Source organism: Rhyacophila brunnea, unplaced genomic scaffold (genome assembly GCF_057557595.1).
Source record: "Rhyacophila brunnea isolate RB1 unplaced genomic scaffold, BYU_Rbru_1.0 scaffold_1, whole genome shotgun sequence".
Taxonomy (NCBI): domain Eukaryota; kingdom Metazoa; phylum Arthropoda; class Insecta; order Trichoptera; family Rhyacophilidae; genus Rhyacophila; species Rhyacophila brunnea.
In genome coordinates this window covers 40,446,700-40,470,675 of record NW_028232751.1, presented here as the reverse complement: position 1 = coordinate 40,470,675, position 23,976 = coordinate 40,446,700, and the positions used below count along the sequence as shown (strand labels likewise).

General features: G+C 34.0%; 2 protein-coding genes across 2 annotated transcripts; both read right to left on the bottom strand.

Moving 5' to 3' along the window:
• Window positions 1-430: 430 nt before the first annotated feature.
• On the bottom strand, window positions 431-10,001 carry LOC147079780 (uncharacterized). Its single transcript, XM_085945618.1, has 3 exons — window positions 9,941-10,001; window positions 883-1,062; window positions 431-744 (listed from the first exon to the last, which is right to left on the bottom strand). The coding sequence occupies exons 1-3, from the start codon at window positions 9,999-10,001 to the stop codon at window positions 431-433; spliced, it is 555 nt and encodes a 184-aa protein (XP_085801744.1).
• LOC147079779 (uncharacterized) lies at window positions 9,434-18,752 on the bottom strand. The gene is made up of 5 exons (XM_085945608.1): window positions 18,455-18,752; window positions 16,163-16,189; window positions 15,643-15,750; window positions 15,239-15,556; window positions 9,434-11,960 (listed from the first exon to the last, which is right to left on the bottom strand). The coding sequence occupies exons 1-5, from the start codon at window positions 18,750-18,752 to the stop codon at window positions 11,695-11,697; spliced, it is 1,017 nt and encodes a 338-aa protein (XP_085801734.1). The 3' UTR covers window positions 9,434-11,694.
• Window positions 18,753-23,976: the final 5,224 nt, after the last annotated feature.

Below are 23,976 nucleotides of genomic sequence, written 5' to 3'. Positions count from 1 at the left end.
TGCCACTTTGTACTGATTCCTGGTCATGAGTATTAATGTTAGTGTTGCCGGCATCATTATGGGGGGTATTTAAATGTTGATCAAAGAAACCCACCCACCGGGTAAGAATACGGTGCTTTTCTGTGAGTATCATGCCATCATCATCCTTGCACATTGTAATACGAGGCTTGAAACCCTTCCTAACATTATTTATCTTTCTATAGAACAGCCGACATTCTTGAGCTTTATAGTGTTCTTGGAGTAGGATCATTTCCTTTTTTAAATAATGACGTTTCTTTTTCTTGTGTAGTTTCTTTTTGTCACGTCGGCGCTTTTTATACTCATTGTCTGATGAACGTGTTTTCTTCTGTAGCATCATTAAGTAAGCCTCATTCTTTCTCGTAGTCACTTCGCGGCAATCTTCGTCAAACCATTCTGATCGTTCACCTATTTATCGGCGTCCTAAGGTATCACTAGCTGCGGATACTATGGCTATCTTGCACATTTCCCAGTGTTGATTCACCTCTTCATGGTCTCCAACCTCAACATTGTCGCTCAGGTGAGTGTTCAAGCTCTCCTGGTACCGAGCCAGTTCCTGCGGAATCTTCAGTTTCTCTGTTTCAAAGGGTTTTGCTCTTGCTCCCATTTCCTTTTTGGTGTTTGAGATCTTTGCTCTAACTTTTCCACACACTAGGAAATGGTCTGAGTGTACATTAGCCCCTCTGTATGTCCAGACGCTCATTAGATCCGATCTGTGCCTATTGTCTATCAAAATATGGTCTATTTGGTTTATTGTGCACCCATCCGGGGATTTCCAAGTTCCCATATATATATCCTTACAGGGAAACATTGTGCTACCAATAACCATATTTAGTGACGCTGCACAGTTAATTAGTCGGGTACCATTGTCATTACTTTCATTATGCAGACTATGTTTTTCGACAATGGCAGCGTAGATCTCCTCCCGTCCTATTTTGGCATTTAGATCACCGAGTATTATTTTCACATCGTGATTTGGGCAACTGTTGTATGTGCTTTCTAATGCATCGTAGAAGTCCTCTTTTTCCTCATCCGACTTATCCTCTGTAGGGGCATGTACACTTATAAATGAGTAATTGAAGAAACTTCCTTTAATTCGCAGTCGCATGATCCTTGGATTGACTGGTTCGAACCCAATAATTAAATGCTTCACTCGTTTGCTTACGATGAATCCAGTCCCAAAGTGATGTTCACTATCATGGCAGCTATATAGTATAGTGCAGTCTCGTTTCTCCATCACTCCTTGACCTATCCATCGCATTTCCTGTAGGGCCGTGATATCACATTGGTTTTTTATAAGTTGTTCTGTAAGGAGTTTATTAATACAGTAATATTATACATGAAACAATACTTTATAAAATTAGAATCATAAAAAATTTCAAAAATAGTAAAAATGGAGGTTACTGACTATGAAACCAACAGCCTCAGACGATCTTGGTATAAATTAGATAATGCACATTATGACAAACAATATTATACATTCCTAAATAAAGCAATGTTTTTGTAAATAAATGTTCAAAAGTTTTGTCTTTACATAATACATTTGGCGGTTCATTGAAAATTCCAGCAAAGCAATATTATCGATCCATCTTTTGTAGGCCCGTAAATCCATAACAATCTTTTTTTCAGGAGACAGTCAAAATCATTAAATTGTCATTTTAAATGGAATTTCCAAATACATAAATGAAAACAATAAATAATTCCTGTATATAAAATGACAATGATTTCGGGTATTTTAAGTACAAGCTATGAAAATTTTTCCGCAGTATGGATATAAATAATAAAGAAGTTTTGTAGATTGATATTTGAAATGATTAGTCATGTTATGGATGCAAGAATCTTACATATAGGTAAGATATTCGATATTATTAGTATATCATTTAATGAAAATATCATTTTAGACTAAAATAGGATTTACAAGTTTCACAAGATTGACTTGACGATATGGAGCTGTATTTTACACAACATAATAAGGTAAACGATTCTTATACTGGCATAATGGCATTTTTGTCTGTTACATATTAAGAGAATTTAGTCAAGAATGAGGATTATTTATGTTGTATACGCATGGGCTAATGTTCTGAATATACCCTTCTAGAAAATTTCCTAATCTTTGCATAGAGTAGTGGAAAATCAATTCTAAGGCGTCAACGACCCTGGATGTGCATGTGCGGTGTGAATTCATTAAAGTTTTGATTTTTTCATTAGGTAAAAGTATAAACTAATGTAAATTAATTTTACAGATTCTATGATTCATTATGTATTATTTTTAAGTGTTTATGGATAAATTTACGAATAAAAATGGTTTTTATGATTTTATTATTATTTTAAATTAACAAATATCAAAGTTATTTAAAAATGCCATCATTACAACGATATCAATAATAAATTGTTTTATATCAAATGTTGCAATTTTCGCTCTATATGTCAATATTATAGTCGTACCTTATTACAATAAATTCGAACCAATATGATGTACCGTTGTACGATTTTGAACGTAAAGTATCATAACTTTCAGCCAATTCAGTTTTTAGTCTATTCATAACCATAATCAAAAATTATTAAAAAGTCCATAGACACCAATCTGCTGAAAATCTTAAATTATATTTTCTCAAGTATCACTGGCTCCTGGCTCCCAGGTACAGAAATATATACATACTATGTGTATGTTAGATATAGCATAGCACTCATCATATTGCAAGAACATATTATAGGTATGGAAAGTAAATATTACAATTTATTTAACATTAACGGCAACTAGATCACAAGTTCGCAACGTTTTTCATGTACATATTTTTTTTCACTCGAGGAAGCAAACGCATTTTAAAAAATTTATTTAAAAATTTATATAAAAAAAACCTATTTCTATATGGAAACAACCAAAATTTCAAGGTTTTGAGTTAATAATGCCATTCGATGTAGAAAGTGATTTTCTCTATAATTCAATAAAAGAAAGAAAAAGGAAAATTTCTTCAACAGGTCATAAAATTGAATAACCCTTTCTGAGATTAATCATTAATTCAATTATAAATGGGAATGCCTGGGTTAATTATTTGTTAAATTTAAAATTTTATTGTGCATTGTCAAGTTCATTAATAAATAATAAAAAATAATTTAACATCACATTTTACATAGTGTTTTTTTTTTCATATGATCATAATATTTTTTTATTCACATTGTTATAAATTTGCTGATTTTCGGTCAAAGAAGTTAATTTAGTGTCAAATTCCCCCGACCCCATCAAGATTTCATAATCACATATTTATATAAATAAAATAAAAAACAATATGTCGTTCAAACATGATGACAACAATGAATCTTACATGATAATTCATAATTTTTAATTATTTTATTTCAGTTTACTATTTAGTAGTTGATGATCCCCTAGAAAACATCTTACAACTCGCATAAGGGTCGCGACCCATGAATTAGAAACCCGTGCTCGAGTCCAAAATGATGAACACTGAAATCACAAATAACTTAAGTATGTGAAATAAAATTGTTAAGTCATTCCTTGATAAAGTTGTAGAACAATCTTGCACCTAGATAGATAGATAAGAATTTATAATGATTACGTGACATTTTTATCAACATGTACAAGATAATTTGAGAGTTTGGACCGATTGTATTATTGATGATTCCGTTATAAGATTCAATGTTTTACTTCACCATCAATCAGAGCGTGGTTATTAATCAGACACTCCAGTCCTATATATCGATGTATGATTAGATTGTAATTGTTGTAGATTAACATTTGACATTCAAATTAAAGCTAATACTTCATGTTCAGTTCAATCTCGAATAAAATATAAATCAATGAATTATTTTTTTAATTCAATGAATAATTCATGAGATTTTGCGATATGAAACATTTTTTATTCAACATAATTTAAAAAAACCTCAAATATTAAAAAAAAACAAAATTTTTCCATGTTTGATCCTGAGAATGTCATATGGACCACCACATAGTGCAAGCGGCCCACGATGGCTGAGCGGTTACCACGTCGACTTATAATCTAATGGGTACCAGGTTCGAATCCCAGATCTGGTAAAATTTACATGTTCTTTTTCAATATGTGTTTGGACCCAGAGTATGACCCAAATAGGTTGAACAAGTGGCTAAAATCCATTTCTCATAAAAACAAAATCTGCTGATAATATTATAAACACCAATTAGAAAAAAATATGACACCCGGCGAACTCGAACCTGGATTTACACCAATGTGATTTACCAATTAAGCAATGTGTGTCTTATCTAAATACGTCAAAATTAGCTAGTATTCAAACATATCTTAAAAACCTAACTCGAAAGAATTATTAACAAACATTAAGGCCCCACATGCCCAACGTAGGTCAAAATGAAGATTTTATGGTATTTTCGGAGCATAACCCTGGACATTCTTTAAACGTTGTAGATCATCTATATATATAATTTTGAAACCTTATTATCCTTTATATTTATTTTTAACATTTGATGACTGTATAAAGTATTTTCATTACATAAAATAGTATTCTTTTAAACCTCTCGATCTAATGTTTTAGAACAGCGATACTCAACCTGTGGCCCTTTAAGCTTTTATGTGCGGCCCGAAACACATTTATTATCAGGAATTTCCTATATCTTGAGATTCGTTTCGACTTTGACGCACAGATAGTGACATCCGAAGAGGATTGTCATTATGGTTCACATCAGATCTGGTATAAGAGTGTTGCTATTGCATACGATTAATTTAAAAAACACGCATAATTTTTAAAATCTCAAAAATGTTTTGTAAAAAAGAGGGGGTTTCATGATTTTTTTCATCACACCAGCAGTGATGCGGCCCGCGTTACTTTACAAATATATGTATTTAGCCCGAAGAAAAAAAAAGGTTGAGTATCATTGTTTTAGTCATATTTCAGTACATCCATGTGCAGTGGTGTTAAGATTTTTTACATTTATTAATTTTTAAACGCATTTATAAAACCATTTGTATAATTTATGTCGACATTATTATAGTGAAATATTTACGATAAAAAATTATATTGATAATCTCTGTGATCCCAAATATGACAAGAATTAGGTATTTTATTATTCAAAAAATGGGCAAGATTAACACATTTGAAGATAATTCTAAAGATACTAATTATAAGCTATGTTTTTGACCATTCAAGTGTGATAAACATCCTAGGAATAATGATTGCTTTATAATAATTATTGACCTAAGAATAAGGTAGTGTTTTTTTGAAATACCCCATTTCTTTTGGCATTCCCCAGTGATTAAGCTACAACATACAGCCGTAGCCATAAATTGACAAACTATAATTGAAGTAGGGAGTAAAATGATGTTAACGCGCGTGTTTGAACATGTATCTAACTCTGTTTACATTATTTTTTCTTAATTTTCATAAATTAGGGGTAAAGAAAGATACATTAGGTACTTCATAATATAGTTTTCGTAATTAAGGTCTTTTGAGACCAAAAACCTGTACCTAACCGAATTTTTTTTTTTTTTAAATGGTACATGTTCAAGCACACGCGTTAACATCATTTTACTCCCTACTTCAATTATAGTTTGTCAATTTACGGCTACGGCCGTATGTTGTTTTATACGTCATTTATGCATGAATTTCGTCGTTTCCGTTTGCGCATCGATTTGCAAAGATTGTTGGTAAAAATAATATTAAAAACCGAAGAAAATACGCATGGCTATGTCGTCATTATTTTTTAATATCATCATTTACTCATATTAATTTATACAGCAAACAATCGTAAGATACTGTAAGTCCCAAAGACTACGATGGGCGGGACATGTGGAAAGAATGCCTGAAGTTAGAGCGCCAAGGATCATGACTAAGTGGCTACCCCAACGGAAGAGACCCAGAGGCCGTCCAAGAAGGAGATGGGCTGACGCCGTAGAAGTGGACTGGCTTCATATAGGAAGACCCGGTAACTGGAGAAGTGTGGCGAGAGACCGGAGTGAGTGGAGAGCGGTTGTGGAGGAGGCCAAATCTCACCCCGGGATGTAGTGCCGTGGAAGAAGAAGAAGATTTATATTAATTTGTAGACCTTTTTTGTATTTTTTTTTTAATTATTGTAGGTAGGTACTTACTAATTTTTTTTCTTTTCAAAATAAAACATTCGCATGCCATGCAAAATCATCTCGCGTGCCATAGGTTCACCGTCACTGGTATAGGCAATAGTACAAATCATTTAATAATAGGATATATAAACATAAATCAATGCCACATCTAGCATTGTTCAAACTCATTGACATAATATTTATTATGAATACACACACTGTAATATTATCATCTACAATAGATATGACCTTTGGAAAGGCATCATAATTAAATATCATGCCAGTTATGGTGATGTATTTATTCATAATCGATGAAGAGAGTATATTATTATCATTAAATTAATCAAAATAATTATTTGAATTTAAATGCAGTGTAAACCAGTGTTCTTCAACCTTGTAACACCCGCAGCCCGGTGAAAATAAGAGAAATATATCAGGGAATGGTATCAGCCAGAAATAAAAACCAATATAGATAAAATTTTATTTATTAATCCTTTCTATGCCGGAATTAGTTAATTGATAGTAATTAACATAAGAATTGGTGTAATTAGGGCGTCCAAAGACGCTTTGGGCACTTAACCGGTTAAATCTTGTTATAAAATTACATTTTTTGGTTAGTGTGACATCTGCGGCTGCTTCTTTGTAAACGAATTTGATATATGTGGTTTAATTAGCATCAGTAGATTTCTTGGTTTTCAAAGAAAATCAAAAATATCAGTAGATCTACTGAAATTTCAGTAGACATGGCAACGCCAGCACATCTAGAGGAAATTCCCTGAATCGTGTAGCGATATAGTTGGTTGAAAGCACGGTGAAAGGTTTCACGGGTTAGGAATAAATTCTTGCAGACTGCCGGTTGAAGAACACTTGTAAACATTAATTAATAAATAATATAATAATAAATATAAGTAAATACGCATATTAACAATGCAATACTAATATGATCGCGCAATATTTATTCAAAGCATAATTACTTTTAACCAAATGGTAAAGATACAGTACTTTACTATCATTTTTGTGGTTGAAGTGTTTTGAGACCAAAAACAAAACCAAATCCTAATACAACCTACTGAAAAACAGTAGGTTTTGGTTTGGTTTTTGGTCTCAAAAGACCTTAATTACGAAAACTATATTTTGAAGTACCTAATGTATCTTTCTTTACCCCTAATTTATGAAAATTAAGAAAAAAGTAATGTAAACAAATGCTAATGACTTGTGATTCTTATCCTGCATACTTCTTTATGAATAACAAACATAACATAGTAAATACTATAAATGACGATCAATGATAATATGAACAGGTAATGTTTTGGGTCGGCTATGCGAATGAAAGTCAAATTATAGAGTTTCTCACCACACGAACCACAGGTTCATCGGTAGGTTCCATCTTGCGAATAATTATAAAATTATATTTCAATTTTTGAAGCACTCAAAATTTGAAATTATTCAAACAGGGTCAGCGTTGCCATATATGTTTTCAAATATATCATTAGATTACGAACACTGTGTAATTATCCTGTTTTGTAATAAAAGTTATTGTATTTTATAAGAGGTTATGTACCACAAACAGTATATCCCAACATGATCCAAACTTCAAACCATTGGTAATATACGTAAATAGATTCGAAAGAGACTATAGTATTCCCACTAAAACAGCATTATCTATGGTGAAGGCTTTGAAATAAAATTAAAAAGCCCACCAAATTTGAATTCATGAAATTAAATATTATAAACATTATTATTGAGTAAGTAGTTTGTTTACCTGATATGAATATTAAAAAAATAAATGGAAACATTATTACACTATGTTTCGCTCTCATGTAGGAAAGCCTACCCATCAGATTTCATAGACAACCATGGCATAATATAATAATCATTTTTTTTTTTTCGACCATGTCCGATCCTGATAGGATCATATGGGCCTCCACACAGTGGAGGTTTGTATTGACAGATTTTGTTTTTTTTTTTTTTTTACGAGAAATGGATGTCAGCCACTTGCTCAACCTATTAGGTCCATACCCTGACACACACAAATTGAAAAACAATTTTTGTACTTGCCAGGCCCTGGGACCCACGGCTTTGTAGTCCAACGCTTATGCCGCGCGGCCACCGTGGGCAATCATTTACAATGAATAAAATTTAATCCTTCTTGGAACATCATTTAAATATTTATATCATATTTTGCCTTTGTAACTAAGGATCTATGCGGCACATTAATAAGTACATGATTTCACTATATATTATAAAAACAACACAAAAGATGTTTTTCTGTAGTTGTCTATGAAATCTGACAGGTAGGCTTTCCTACATGAGAGCCGTTTGTTTTATATTAAAATAAATTGTAGGGTTCTAATGCAAAAGTGACATTTCCAAAATTGACGAAAATGAGTTAAGTATGCACGATTATAGATTGGTATGCCAGGAATCGATTGGCATATTAGTTTTCGACCAAATCGCGATATTTTCATATGATTTTGCTGTTTGAAAATTGCGATTTTTTTCAAAACAAACTATTTCTAGTATGAACATTATTCTGTTTTATTTCAAAATTGATTATTTGTGTTTGTAGCCAAAACTGACTATTTTCCATTAAACTACAACACTAAGAGCGCGCGATTTATTCCATAGTGCACTAATTCCATAGAAAAAAGATTTCCTTCAAAATTGACTAATTCCTCGTTTATGAAACGTCAGATTCATAAAAGTATTGTTCGAAATTGTATTTGTCTTCGTTCATTCGTCAGTAAAAGTGTTTTTAATTTAGTAGAATGGCAAGCCGTAGTGACCAAGGTATTAATAATGATGAAATCATTTCGTGTTATGCATTGGATGTTTGGTTGGAGAAAGTTCCACAATATAAAATATGAACATAACCTTACTTTTCGACAGTGCTCAATTAAATACGTCTAATAATGAACCGATTCTTATTCTGCCACCAATATCAAATACGAATAAGAGTGAATCGGAGTTTTAAAAAAATACTGTACATTGAAAGTGTATGGCAAAGATTTAAATTTTTTCTACTACAAATCTGAAATAAAACCTTTTCTGAATAAGTTCCCTTTCAAAATCACAGAACATTAAGTGATGACTTATATTAAAGGGGAAAATTCGACTGTTGGTGTTTCACAGACGTATGCTCGGTCTTTTGTTGGAGCTACGATTTTAAAAAGAAACAAAACTATGACTACCGATACTACTCAAATATTGAATAAAATAAGCTATGTTAAGAAGGTTAAAAGAGATGTCATGATGTCATGCAGCTAATGAAGTTCTTCACCATCCTCCAAATGCGAACTAATTTTATGATGACATCTTGGGGCTTGCGCCAAATGATATTGAACTACCTGAGAAAGAAGACGAAGATTAATTATTTTATTTTCATCATAATTTAGCCATTTTTTAATTTTTATATTTTTCCTAATAAAGCATATAACTTACCCTTGTAATTTTTGTGTTCTTATTTTACTAAAAACTGTCTCTATTAAATTCTAAAATGTTAAAATACTATGAGCATGTGAAATCTTATATTCCAAAACCGACTATTTCCTGGAAATAGTCAGTTTTGGAAAAATTCGAAATAAAAAAAAATGGTTTTTCTTTAATAACTATTAATACGTTTGATGGACTGGTCTAATTTTTTTAGGAAATATAGAAAATTACTCTACCTATCACAATGTCTTTAAAGTGAATGTGTATTTTAATTCTAAAGGTCTCTCATAGAAAATGTTGATTCCTGAAAAAGTGCAAAAATGGAAATAGTCACTTTTGCATTAGAACCCTACAATTATAACTGATGACTGAAAACACTACAATTATTTTAATCACTAAACTCGCTAACTAAACTTGACTAAACTCACTAAACTTGCTCGCCCGTCTTCTTGCATCTTCTAACGTCAAGTCCGCCGTCAGCCGAGCCATGTCTAGTTGGATGTGATGGGAGACTGCATCGATGGCTGTTCCATATTTACTATAAAAGTAAATGAACAAATAATAAATCACTCCAAAATAATATTAATTATCGTAATTATTGAAAGAAGTAAAATGAAGACACGCAAAATGCAAGTAAAAAAAAATTATCCATCAGTATTAGATTCTTAAAAAATGTACAAATGATACTAATTCTAAATAAACATTACGATATAGGCTTCTTCACTTATCTATTTGTTTTGGGCGTTCCGGAGCATTTGGCTGAGCCAGGGCCAATGTCGCTCCTTTGTCTCGGATCTGACGAATCATTGTCCGCTGCCATATCTCCTCATTTCTCTCAAAAAATTAAAAAAAAATGCAGCCTCAATGGTTTGACATTGACATCTCAACTTAAATAAATATATGATTTCATTTTATATAATGGTTGACAATAATAAATACATTTTAATTTTACCTTGTAAAAAAGATAGAATAACTGTTGTAAGGTGTCAATGTCAGTGCACTGCGAATGTTGTTAAATCCCCCAAAATAAAGTGAATAACCAGAGCATAAAAATTAGAAAAATGCAATATGTAACTTAAATCACAACTAGAGAGTGCGGCACTTCGTACCCTTGTGGCACAGCCTCAAGGGTTCCGTCGCCGTGGCCGGCCCTCCCTCACCCTGCAGCGATGCTACAAAAGCGACCTACGTGCTGCAGGTCTGACATGGCGGGAGGCACAGGAGTTGGCGATGGACCGAGGGAAGTGGCGCCAACTTGTGCTTGCCCTATGCCCCAATGTTGGGACGTGACAGGGTGAAAGAAGAAAGAAGAAGAAGAGAAGAGTAAAAGTAAAAATTATTTACCAGTACATAGGTACTAGTGTAAAATCTGTACAAATAATTTTATTGTTAAACAAATATTATCGCACAGGCCTTCTTCGCCTACTATTATATTTTTGACCAGCTGCTAAATAAACTTTATTTCTCCCCGAATAATTTAATTTGCCATTTAGAAATTTATTTGCAGTATAACAGAAAGTATGTATTTGTAAAGAAAGCATACATTTTATGAATCTATTCTTAATCTCTTCTTTATGGAGAGGGCAAGAAAAAACGGTGAAATCAATTTTCTGAAGAATTTTGGTTTTTAATTTTGCCTGAATATTATGCGTAGAAGCATTTTCTGATAAATAATTTCTAATTAATTTTCCAGTTGAATTGAAGCAGTCATTAACGTTAGCGTGCTTGCTGGTAGGCTCGGTGTTCATGTCCCGTTTACAATGCGTACAAGAGTTTGAAATTTTACGATTAACATAACCAGCGGTGTACATTTTACCATTTGCAGAGGTTAAATTATCTTCCAAATAATCCTCTGAAATTACGCCTGAAATGCTTTCATCAAGGTTTTGTGGGGTGTCATCGGTTTGTTTTAAAAATCCTAATAAATTCTCAAAAAGACCATCAGCATCGTCTTTCTCACAATTATTTCTGATGGAATATCTAGACATTAAATTGTTAATCAAAAGGCTTTTAAAGGATCCTGAAAATTGACATTACGAACATTGTGGCTTCTTATACTGCCAAAGAAATTTTCCAGCAAATCCTGGTTGAAATTACGAAAAGCTACATACTCAAACCCCACATCATGCAATGTATCCAATATTTTAATGCAACCAGCCAAAGTTTTTTCCCAATTCAGAAGTTATGGCACCTTTGGTACTGGATTTTTATGTTGGTCTACAAATTGCATGTCTATTTTTATTATACTATCAAACCAGAATTGTCGGTGGAATGACTCCTTTCGGTGTAATGACTCCTTTGAAGCGCAAACCCTTTTCGTTTTCCAATACGGATGTGGTTTCAGTGAGATTCCATTCACAGAGTCAAAAACTTCATCCCAAAACAATAGCATTTTGCCGGTGTATTCAGCTTCTCTTGGGATGATTTGTCCGTTTGGCATCACTATCCCTGGAATCGAAATAAAAAGATATTCAGTATCTTCTGAAAATAGAATCTACTCGCCTAGCTCATTCGGTGTACTTCCATGTATACTTTATAATTTGGAAATTACTCTTATATGTAATTAAATAAATTTGAATGACTTTGCAGCAGGGTTAATTCAGGTGGAAATATTTAATTAATCCATGATGGCATAACTGATAACTTTAAAATTATAAATGCTTTTTTAATTTATTTTAATATATTGTTATAAAAATAATCAGATTTTGAGTTAAATGTTATTACATTAGTTACATCTATATATATAAAACAAAGTCGGGTTAGTTACACCATTTATAACTCGAGAACGGCTGGACCGATTTTTATGATCTTTGATTTGTTAGATTTGTCTCCGCCCCGAATAGCAGAATAACTATTAAAATATCGGATAAATCACGGAAAAAATACATTATGAAGACAATTCATTTTCTCATATATTTTGACATTTTGAAAAATGACCTCGCGCATTCGAAAATAAAAGAAAATCACAAAAAATTTAAATCCATATACAACGATGCATGACAGAAAGAATAAACAAGAAAAAAATGAAAGGCGTTGTGTGCATTATCTACCCTTTGACAGTTGATTCGGTTCAGCCTCAGATCATCCCGAAAGACTTTGTTGTATACTCCGGTGAATTTTGGAGGAAGTTGTCCTGCCTGAATCTTTTTTACTTCTTCGACAGCGTCCAAAAATAAACTGACAACTATTTGCTGCGATTTCGTCGATTGCTTAAAATCGAGACGGAGCGCCTCACTTTCATTCGGTTGAACCAAGCCAAACTGCGATCGGAGGAGTATATTCATTTACGCGATGCAATCAGCACCGTAGGAGATGCAGCTAATGTTGGTCGATTGACTATTCTATCGGCGATGTACATTGGCAGCCCACGTCATATGCATGAATATGCGAAAGATGCAATGAAATATGTTCGTCATGACGGTCGTCCAGATCTATTCATCACCTTTACATGAAATCCGAAATGAATAGAAATTGTTCAACTGCTACTCCCCAGACAAACATCAAGTGATCGGCACGTGTCTTCAAACAAAAATCCTGTCGCTGATGAACTACATTGTTAAGCATCGCGTCTTTGGGAAACTCGATGCTGGATGTATTCGATTGAATGACAAAAACGAAGCTTGCCGCATGCACACATTCTTATTTGGTTAGTCGAAAGAATTCGACCAGACCAAAAAGATGACATCATATGTGCCGAGATTCCTGATCCCGTAACCGATCCAGACCTGCATGATGTTGTAATTACTTAAATGATTCATGGACAGTGTGGCGCCATCAACCCCCCCCCCCCCCCCAATCAGCGTGCATGGTCGATGGCAAGTGTTCCAAGCGTTATCCATGAAGTTTAACGGCGGAGACTATCACTGCCAATGATGGTTATCCACTGTATCGGCGTCGATCACCCAATGATAACGGTAGAACTATCACAACGAAAATGAAGTGAAACGATATCGTGGTCGACAACACTTGGATTGTTCCGTATTCGCCACTTTTTTCCAAAACATTCAAGGCGCATTGCAACGTGGAGTTTTGCAATTCAGTGAAATCCATCAAATACATCTGCAAATATGTCAGCAAAGGCAGCGATATTGTAGTTTTTGGCGTTCAAACTCCCAATACCAACGATGAAATCATGCACTATCAAGTTGGTCGATATGTGAGCTGCAATGAAGCAATTTGGCGTATTCTCTCATTCCCCATTCATGAACGTCATCCCACTGCTGTACATTTGGCGGTGCATCTGGAGAATGGTCAACAAGTTTATTTAAACGCATCGAATGTTGCTCAACGTGCTGAAATATCTCCAGCGCCAACATTGACCAGTTTCTTTTCGATTTGCCAAAGCGATCCGTTTGCACGAACGTTGTTCTACTCTAAGATGCCACGTTATTACACTTGGAACGCTTCATCGAAGAAATTTCAACGTCGGAAGCAAGGCGATGCGGTTCCTGATCATCCGGATGTGCATTCTACTGAGGCTCTTGGTCGCATTTACACAGTTCATCCGAAGAATGGCGAATGATTCTACTTGCGGTTGTTGCTGGTAAATGTTCGTGGGCCGACATCATTTGAATCACTTCGAACTGTCAATGGTGTAGTGTGCCTAACATTTCGTGCTGCATGTCAAAAGCTCAATTTGTTTGAAAATGATACTCATTGGGACATGACAATCGCTAAAGCATTTGTTTCTGCATCTCCAAGTCAGATACGCACATTATTTGCTATCATTATTTCGACATGCTTCCCATCGAATCCACCTGAACTGTAGAAAAACTACAAGGATGACATGTCAGAAGACATTTTACATCGAATTCGTGTCATTTCAGGGAATCCTGATCTCGATGTGAATAAGGAGATACATAACCAGGTTTTACTTTTGATCGAAGACATGTGTTACCTCATGTGCGGCAGTTTGTTAGTCAAGTTAGGAATGCCAATGCCACATCGTGGAGTGAATTACGCTTTCAATCTAGAATTGGAACGTGAACGTGAAAATGATCGAGATGCATTGAACTAATTAGTTCGAACGAATGTACTAATGTTGAACCCCCAACAGAAGGTAGTGCACGATACGTTAATGAAGGCAATTGATGATGGAAATGGTGGCTTATTTTTCCTCGATGCGCCCAGTGGAACTGGGAAGACATTCCTCATGTCATTGATTTTGGCCACTGTTCGTGCGAGATCCGAAATTGCTGTAGCAGTTGCTTCTTCCGGGATAGCGGCCACGTTGCTAAAAGGATGCCGAACGGCTCATTCAGCGTTGAAATTGCCGTTAAACCTTCAAACGACTGAAAAACCGATATGCAATATTGCGAAACATTCAGCAATGGCCACAGTTTTGGTAGCAAGTAAAATCATCACCTGGGATGAATTTAGAATGGCGCACAAACGCGCCATTCTAAATTCATCCCAGGTGATGATTTTACTAATAGCCAACTGAATTTGTAAACTCATTGGATCTTCCTGGTTGCCACCGCACAATTTACAACTGAAGGTTGGCTCGGTAGTCATCATGCTTCGAAATCTGAACCAACCAAAACTATGTAATCCATTTCATTTTGGTTTGATTTTTGCACATTTATTGAACTTAATTCATTTTGAATATTCATTTTAACTTAATAAAAAAATGAATTTAATTCAGCTAATAAGTTAATACAAGATTATTGATTCTGAGGCGGTACGAAATTCGCCGGGTCAGCTAGTAATATATAAAACAAAGTTACCTTGTGTGGCACAGAACAGCAGGTGGCTGCCAAACTTCTGGCTTAACACTTGGGCACAAGTCGACACCTTCATCTTATTCATTTTCGATGCAAAAATATGTGTCTCATTTATTTTGGGAATAAGCCTCAAATTGCCGACGTTCGCCTGATCTATCTTATACAGATCAATAATATGTTTCCATGATGCGTACCTAATTGTCTTGCCATCGAAATACATAAGGTCTTTTGTCATCAAGTTATTTCTCATCCCTTTCAATAAATGAGTCACATCAAAGAGGGCGACAATCTCTTGTCCTTTGATAATTTCTATTGTGATACCTGAGAATAAAACAAATAAGTGAAAAGCATATAATATGTAAAATATTAGAATTAATTTGACATATACACAGGTAATAAATACATACGTTCATATCCGGTATCGGCTCTTTGTCTCTCTGTATTGACACGTAGACTTTTCAAAGCAGCAGTGTTCGTCGCGCTTTGATCGCATACTGTTGCGATTATCTTTATACCTGTAAAATATACAATATAGGTATAATACACATGTTCTAACTGAAAATACATATTCTACTTCAAAATATAATTTTGTGCAAAAGCTCTTTCAAAATCCATAGATATCATTTATTTTGGAATGCATTTCTTTCAATTAGAATACGTGCAATAATAAAATATATAATATTTCTTCATATAATGCAGTGGCGAGGGGTGAAGGTAGACTGTTAACATCCAACATAAATAGTGCCAACTAAACTTGTCATTCATACTTATTTGATTTCATTGAATTAAGAATTAATTTGTTCAATGAAAACAAATACGTATGATTAACAAAGTTTAGTGTGCTCTATTAATGTCGGATCTTAACAGCCTACCTCCACCCTTCGTCACTGATATTATTTCTATAATTATATTATGAACAATGCATACCTGTGGAGACTACTGCCTTATAAACCTCTTTAATGCAACGAACTAATTGAGCAGACTTAGTTGCAGATTCACAATAATAATACGCTATTGGCTGCTTTTATTACCAGCCACACTTCGTATCATGAAGACAAGGACATGATCTGCAATTTTTTTAGAATGCAGATGCCCAAAATCTTCAAAACCTTCGATCAAGTCACTTTTTTTATTATAATCTAAGTGCGCTTGTAAACTCATTTCATCCCACATGAGTGTATAATATTTTTCATGGTCAGTAAAACCACTAACTATTGATTTTAATTGAGAAATAATGACACCAGAGATACCGGTGGAGATAGGAACAGATGATAATAATGTTTGCAAAGTTCGGATGGATGGTAACTAGAGGTGGGAAAACTGGTCGATTTTGAAGACTAAGTATACTTACTACCAGTATTAAAAAATACTTAGTATCGAAACTTTTTCCAAAATACTTACTAGTATTTGAAATATCGGCTATAATACAATCGTTAAAAATACATCCGCTTTTCGGAAAGTCCCATTTTCGAGACAGAGCTGGAACTATGGCACTAGTCACTCCTGTTTCAGTAGAAAATACTGGAGCATTAAAAGCACTGGTTTCATTTATCTGTAAAGCATTTTCATTTACAGGTGGAGCTATATTTTGCCTGGCAAATTCAATATGAATAGTTGGGTGCTTGCGCTGTAAAAGTTTCTTCAAATTTGACATTGACTTGTATGAATTTTTTATTTTACAAACATTACAGATGGCATAATTTGTAACTATTTCTTTGGAACGATTCCACACGAAACTTAACCTTTTAGTAGCCATTTTTACACAAATTTTTTATTAAGTATAATATAATTATTATCCATTTATACAATCACACATACAATTTGAATTCAGTTTATGTTTATAAGTTCCAATTATAACACTAAAAAATCGAGAAACTCGACGTGACAAAACCAGATAAACGCGTAGTCAGTTAGCGTTATAAGAACGCCGACGTCAACTCGATGTAAATATCTTACTCAACTGAATCTAAAACTAAAACCAGTCACATACTAAACATACGCGAGTCGCGACGCCGAGGTGTGATGATTTCATACGTAGCAAGACTACAAACTATCTAGCGGACGGCTAAATCACATACCATGCGTCGAACTACGGAACTCGATAAAGTCTCATACTCAACTGAAACTTAAAACTCTTAAAAATGCGAACTCAAATAGTATACTATAAAACGAATGACCATTTCTGTCCTTCACTATACCAACTTTATAACAGAGGAGAAAGGGAGAACAATGACAGTTGAGTATAATATCACGGCTAGACATACGTGTATCATGATATCTCGCTCGCGCGCATTTAATATCAATAGCGTTGAAAGTCAACCAGCATTACGCGAGTCACTGCTAGACGCGACTCGGCGCGGGGCAAGTCACTGCGATGACATCATCAAATGCGTTCGAATTCGAACATCTAATACGTTTCAAGTTTCTTGAAACAAGTTTATTGGGCCACAAATACTTAGTATGGATAGTTTCATCCGAAACTTAAGTACACAAACTGGTGACAGTAGTTCCAACTCACCTCTAATGGTAACGTAAAAAGTTTTGACAGAAATTTATATCCTCTTCCAAGTGAGGGCTAAGACTTTATCTCTTTCGGTAAAGCGACACCCTTTAGGTTTTAAATTACATGATTTTAATTGGAGTTTGAAAAAGTCTCGCTGTATTTTTGACAGGCCTTTGGTGGCTTGAACGAAGGTTAGTGAATCTGCAAATTTTTCTGCCCCCTTTATCCTATGCTTGAAGTTCGTCTTATTTCTTCGTCGGATGTATTTTTCCAAATGCAAACACTTGCGGCGATACATTCGAGCCTTGAGTGTCAAGGCCGTCAGATTCATAGGAATATTTTCAGGTGTACGATCTGCAAGACACATTATACGGCATTTGAAATATTTTAAAAACATACAAATTAACACAATATTATTTAGCAACATGTCTACATAGTATATAGGTATGAGGTACTAGGTGAATTCTAGCTTAATCATATAAACTAGCTGGGCAAGCTGGCTTTCGCCAGTCTGTCTCGCTAGTAAAAATAATTGACAATATGATTATAATTTAATGTATGGATATCCAAACGTGTTATTTAGGTACACGCACCCACTATGTTATAATATATAAGTAAATGTAAAATTCATAAGGTGGATTGGAGTTTCAAATATGAGATTAATCTAATTTTCAATAAAAATATGTATATATTATCTAGATGTTTAAATCACTCACCTTTGATAAAAGCAGGTATTGCTACTGGACTGCAAGGGATCACAGGATCAATATTAGGCGATGATCCAGAGGGAATCGCAAGATTAATATTAGACGATGATCCAGAGGGAATCGCAAGATCAATATTAGACGATGATTCAGAGGGAATCACACTACAATAATTATTATCAGAAATACTGTGTGCTTGAAAATTTAATACTATTCTATGAGTGGAAGGATCATTTTCTTCCGTCAGATTTATGTCTGAATCACTATCTGATAATGGGGTTGTCAAGTTTTGAGATGGACACACACCCATTTTTAGCTTCTTGCCACAGTAGTCTGTCGGGAGAAAATGATTTCTGCACACTCCCACGTTGTCAGGTGATTTTAACAGTTTAATTGTACTATTGCCGATTAAATTGATCCATTGCCGTCGTTGGTAGTCTGCCTATAGTAATGCGTGACAGATCCACTCCCTTAATTTTGCAATCTGGTACCCAGCAATGACGAGGCATCTTGAAATTCTGGAACGATCTGCAATCAATCTGGAATATCACATAGGTAATAATAGTTTGGAAGTATCAATTTCATCGAATACTATTGTATGACATAGGAACCGAAAAATTAAAATGATTAAATTTGCTATAACTTGCTGTCAAATTTTTGAAAAAGTTCGGTTTAGTACGAAACGTTATAATATTCCGTTGATTACGAAAATCCCTCAATTGCATCAAATAATATGCACTGTGTTCCTGCTCGAGCAGTTAATTCATATTGAAATAACTGGCATAGCACTATTTATCAGTATTCAAAGTAAGATCAAATTATGTTTCTCATGTGATAGTACATTATTTTACACTAATATATCAAACAGTTGTCTTGTACAACAAAATTAACAGAAGTAATACACAATACATACCAATTTTATAATATTATTCTGGTAGACAAGTACAATAAAATATAATTAATAATAAAATGCGTAACGTTGTAATTTCAATTTTTCAAAGCAAAATAAATAGCAGTTGGCAATTGGAAATGTCAAACGTTACCATAGACCAAGACTAAACGTTACTGAATAATTTGAAATAATTTGCTAGTTCGGATCAACTTCACCATGATCGATGATTGGCTAACCATGGTTAGTTACCTCCTTGCTCCGAATTCCCATTACCAATTTTATTATTACTACCTAGGTAAGTACCTATTCCATCTCGTAATATCCCTGATTCCAATCTCTTTGCCTGATTCCTATTTTTATCTGAAACTTCATCGTTCAATTAATGTAAACCTTTGTAAATTCAACATATTTCACGAGCTTTTTGCGCTGTTGGTGATGAACGTATTTCATGAGAAAAAATATTAAATATCTTTAAAATCCGATGAACACATTATTGTCAGTTTTCTGTAGGTATCGCATTCATTGGATTGAAATATTGAACCTAATAAACCATTAATTTTATTGGATTTAAATATTATAGCATTTATTTATCATTAACCACAAGTGGTATACAATAACCCTTGTCCTTGGTTATTGGTTATGGTACCGCCGTTGCGAGATATTTTTGTAAACGGCAGTTGGCAGTACTGTCTCTATCTTTTCAGTGGATTCGTTTGAATGGCGGCTTTTTCTTGCTTGCTGAATAAATAGTATTTCTTCGTCTTGAAAACTAAAAACTTAAATTCTGTGTTACTTTATAGTTACCTTTGTGAGTGTTCATTGAAGTATTGCAACGAATTTTACTGAATTTGTGTTCTTTGTCTCTTCTTCGCAAGTGTTCAAAAGAAAGATCCATCGTCCATTAACTTTCAGGCGTTTTAAGTAAGCAATAATTATATTTTGTTTGTATTCTGTTAAACAACTGTTCAAAATAGTATCTTTATTCAACCACGCAGCAACAATAACCAATTTCCAAATATATTACGATAAACATACAATCGTGAAAGTTTCAAATATTATAATTTCCAATCAGCGTAGTTGACGACTGGGCCATATGTATTTAACTACATAATATTTATATCGTTTCGTTTAATAGACGATAACATTCATAACCATTTATAGGTAGGGGTTGACTTATTTATGTTATACTTTGATTTCATATTTCTCCATCCTCCATCGTGTCACGAGAATTATGGCGAGTGGCGTTGACCGAGACGTTAAATAAATCAACACATATCTCAGCTCATGGGAACCTGTTGAAATAGCATTTTTCGGGTCATATATTGCATGAAAAAGTTTTTTTGTCAGAAAGGTTTGATTTGCAGGTTTAATAGTACGAGATAATCCGCATGTACTACCTTATTATTGTTACGAGTGCACCAAATGTTGTCATTCTGTAGACGGTTTTCCATGGTGGGTAGGTAACTCGGCTCTTGCTTTCAGCTTCTTTCATGCACATGCAGGACTCTAGCGCGGCGACGTTAGCGCGCAATTTATTATTTTTATATATTATATACTTATATTAATTAATTTATTTATTATATTCATGCAATGTGCTATATTTTATTATAAATTACATTATAAAAAAAACATAAGAAAAATTGAAATCAAAATAAAACATACATAATTATAAACTGTTTATAAAACACATATATTTATAAATACAAATTTAAATGTCATTATTATTAGCGATTCTTCTTAAGGGCGGACGTGCTTAGCGTGGGTCAATATGGTGCTTTTTTTCTATTTTCAAAGCATGATTCTGGACATACCTTAAACGCTATAGATAATCTATTTATATAATTTTGAAGCCTTATTATCCTTTATATTTATTTTAAACATTTGATGACTGCATAAAGTATTTTTATTACATAAAATAGTATTCTTTTAAACCTCTCGCTCTAATGTTTTAGAATTATTTCAGTACATAAATGTGCAGTGGTGTTAAGATTTTTTACAATTATCACACGCGTGTTTGAACATGTACCGTTTAAAAAAAATCTTATATTTTAAAATAATACTTATATTTTCATCTTCACTGTATTCGGTGGTGAGATTGCATTTTTGAATTTTTCGCCAGAGATTCTGGCCAAGGTGAAAATATTACCCGACCATTTCAGCTCCAGGGAAACCCAATAGAGCAACCGTTTTAACTCGCTTTTTCAACGTCTGCCATTCTGCTGCTGGGATTTAGCGTCGGTTTTAATTGTTTCAGCTTCCAAAATATTCTGGCATAGCTATCTTCTGATTTATCAGGAAGCAAGATATAAATTAGTGGTAGAGCAGTTCCGTCGATGAGCGCATGAATCGTGAAGACTTGCAGAACAACAGTCAGCGCCACTTTGAACGTCCCGTCAATGAACCAGTGACCATGCTCGTGAAGAATATCAAAGTTGGAAGAAGTCCCCAAATCAGAACTCTTTTCGGAACAAAGCGTCGGAATCCCATAACAGAAATTCTTCGTCTCTTAATGTTTCTTTAAGAGAATTTGGAATATCGATATCGCCGATCGAATTTACTGCAGCATAAGAAACGGGATGTTTCTTTCCTTGCCTTTCAATCGTGCATTGCGATGATCTGTATTCCGGAAGATATCATGCTAACTCCAATGAAACTCCGGCTGTCGTTTGTTGTATTATTTGACGGGGTGCCTCACCAGTCGTTAACGCTCGTTGGCGCATTTTTGACACGATCTTCATCGCTGTGGCTTCGTTGGGATTTGGAGCATGATTATGTTTCGTTACCATAGAAACCACAGCATTCTGACTTATTTTCAGACGTCCAGAGCAAGTTCTTTTTGGAATGACGTCGCTCCATCAGCCAGAAGTCAGTCTTTATAATGACGATATCCTCCATGCAAAATATGATCTTTGTTCTTCCTTGATTCAATTCGTTCCATGGCTAAAATAAAAAAATATGTAAAAATTAAAAAATATAATATTATAAATGCATACCTGATCTTTAAAAAATCCAGACGTTTCTAGTCTCTGTAAAGCTGTAACACTAATAAAAATAATAATAACAATAATACATTTAATATCAATAGAATAATAACTGAAAAAACCCAGCGGAATTAATGGGCTAGCAACGTAATGGATACTCAATTCCAAGTAATTTAAATTGATAAACTTTCAATGGATTAATGGTTTGTAAAAGTACTTACCAATTAATTTTAAATAAGATGTAATTTTGGATCAAATGTTATCTTAGGGGTTGTGTTGCGCTAGAGTCCCGCGCGCTAAAGTCGTGGTGCCAGCCGCCCCATAGTGCAATGCCCTACGGGGTCTCCGGGTTCAATTATTAGTGATCTCACAATACATACATATTGTAATTATCTCAGCGATGTATTTTGCCACTGTAATTGAACCTATGGTATGCCAATGATTGCGATTTCGCTAATTTATACCGAAATGTAATAAGTTTACAATAATGTAATCTCATTAATTAATTTATTAACAAACGAGAATTAGTATCGAGTAAATATTGCAATTAAGAAATAAAGTAATGTAGGTACTACAATTCACTCAAGGACACTCAAAGAATATAGAGAATATTGAACAGACAGGGTTAATGCTGAATTATTCACAAATATACCAATTCGCTGCATAAAAAACTTAACAAAGTAAATTTGAATGACATACCTACATCGTGTGAAATAACAATAATATAATAAGCTATTTCTTTTATTCAACCAGTAACGGCGACGTTTAGTAAATAATCGGACCACTCAATTATTGATAGCTTGTCTTGAAACGCAAAAACCGACAGCCAGACATAATGCAATCCATGTAGAAACTAAGTACTAGTTAATTTCGTAGCAATTAGATAGATGCCCGTAGTTTAATTATTGGGTAAGCACATTGGCGCAAATCCAGTGGTTACAGATTGAGGTCCCGTCGAGCGTCTTATATTTTTCTAATACTTATGTACCTATGTATTTAAGATGTTTTCAAATTATGTTTGTACCTACATAGGTACTACTTATTTATATTATTCAAATAAAAAAATGTATCAATAAATAAAATTAACTACTTCGCATTTTATAACGTTATTTGTTAATTTATTTTATTGTAAGTTTATTTTAGAGATTATTTTTTGATTTTAGATACACCCTTCGATTGACTTCTTCCACAATGCTAAAGATGCTATAATCCAGGACCCACGAATTAGTAGGAACCCCGTAGCCGTAACAGTCGCCTCCTCGACAATATCGAAGAAAGTAGGTAAGCACCTTTAATAAACCAACATTGAAATTTATTATTTACAGAATGTGGGGGGGGGGACAGAAAAATGTGCAAATTACTCCGGTGAATGGAATATTACTTCTTCTTTGTCATGACCTTATACCTGAGGATCGTGTGATTTGGTTATCGAATGGTCTTCTCAACAGATTGGCCTTCTCATCTCGGTGGTGGTAGAAAATCCATGACTCATGAATTGGTGCAACCGTCTTAGGCACTCGATGTTTGCTTTAATACAGGGCTCGAAATAGACTGTAGCGCCATTCCGGTTCAAAAAATCACAAAAATTATCTCTCCGTCTCGTGGAAATATGTATTTGACTGTCTGAGCTAGATGTGTGATATTATAAAAAATCTTAGACA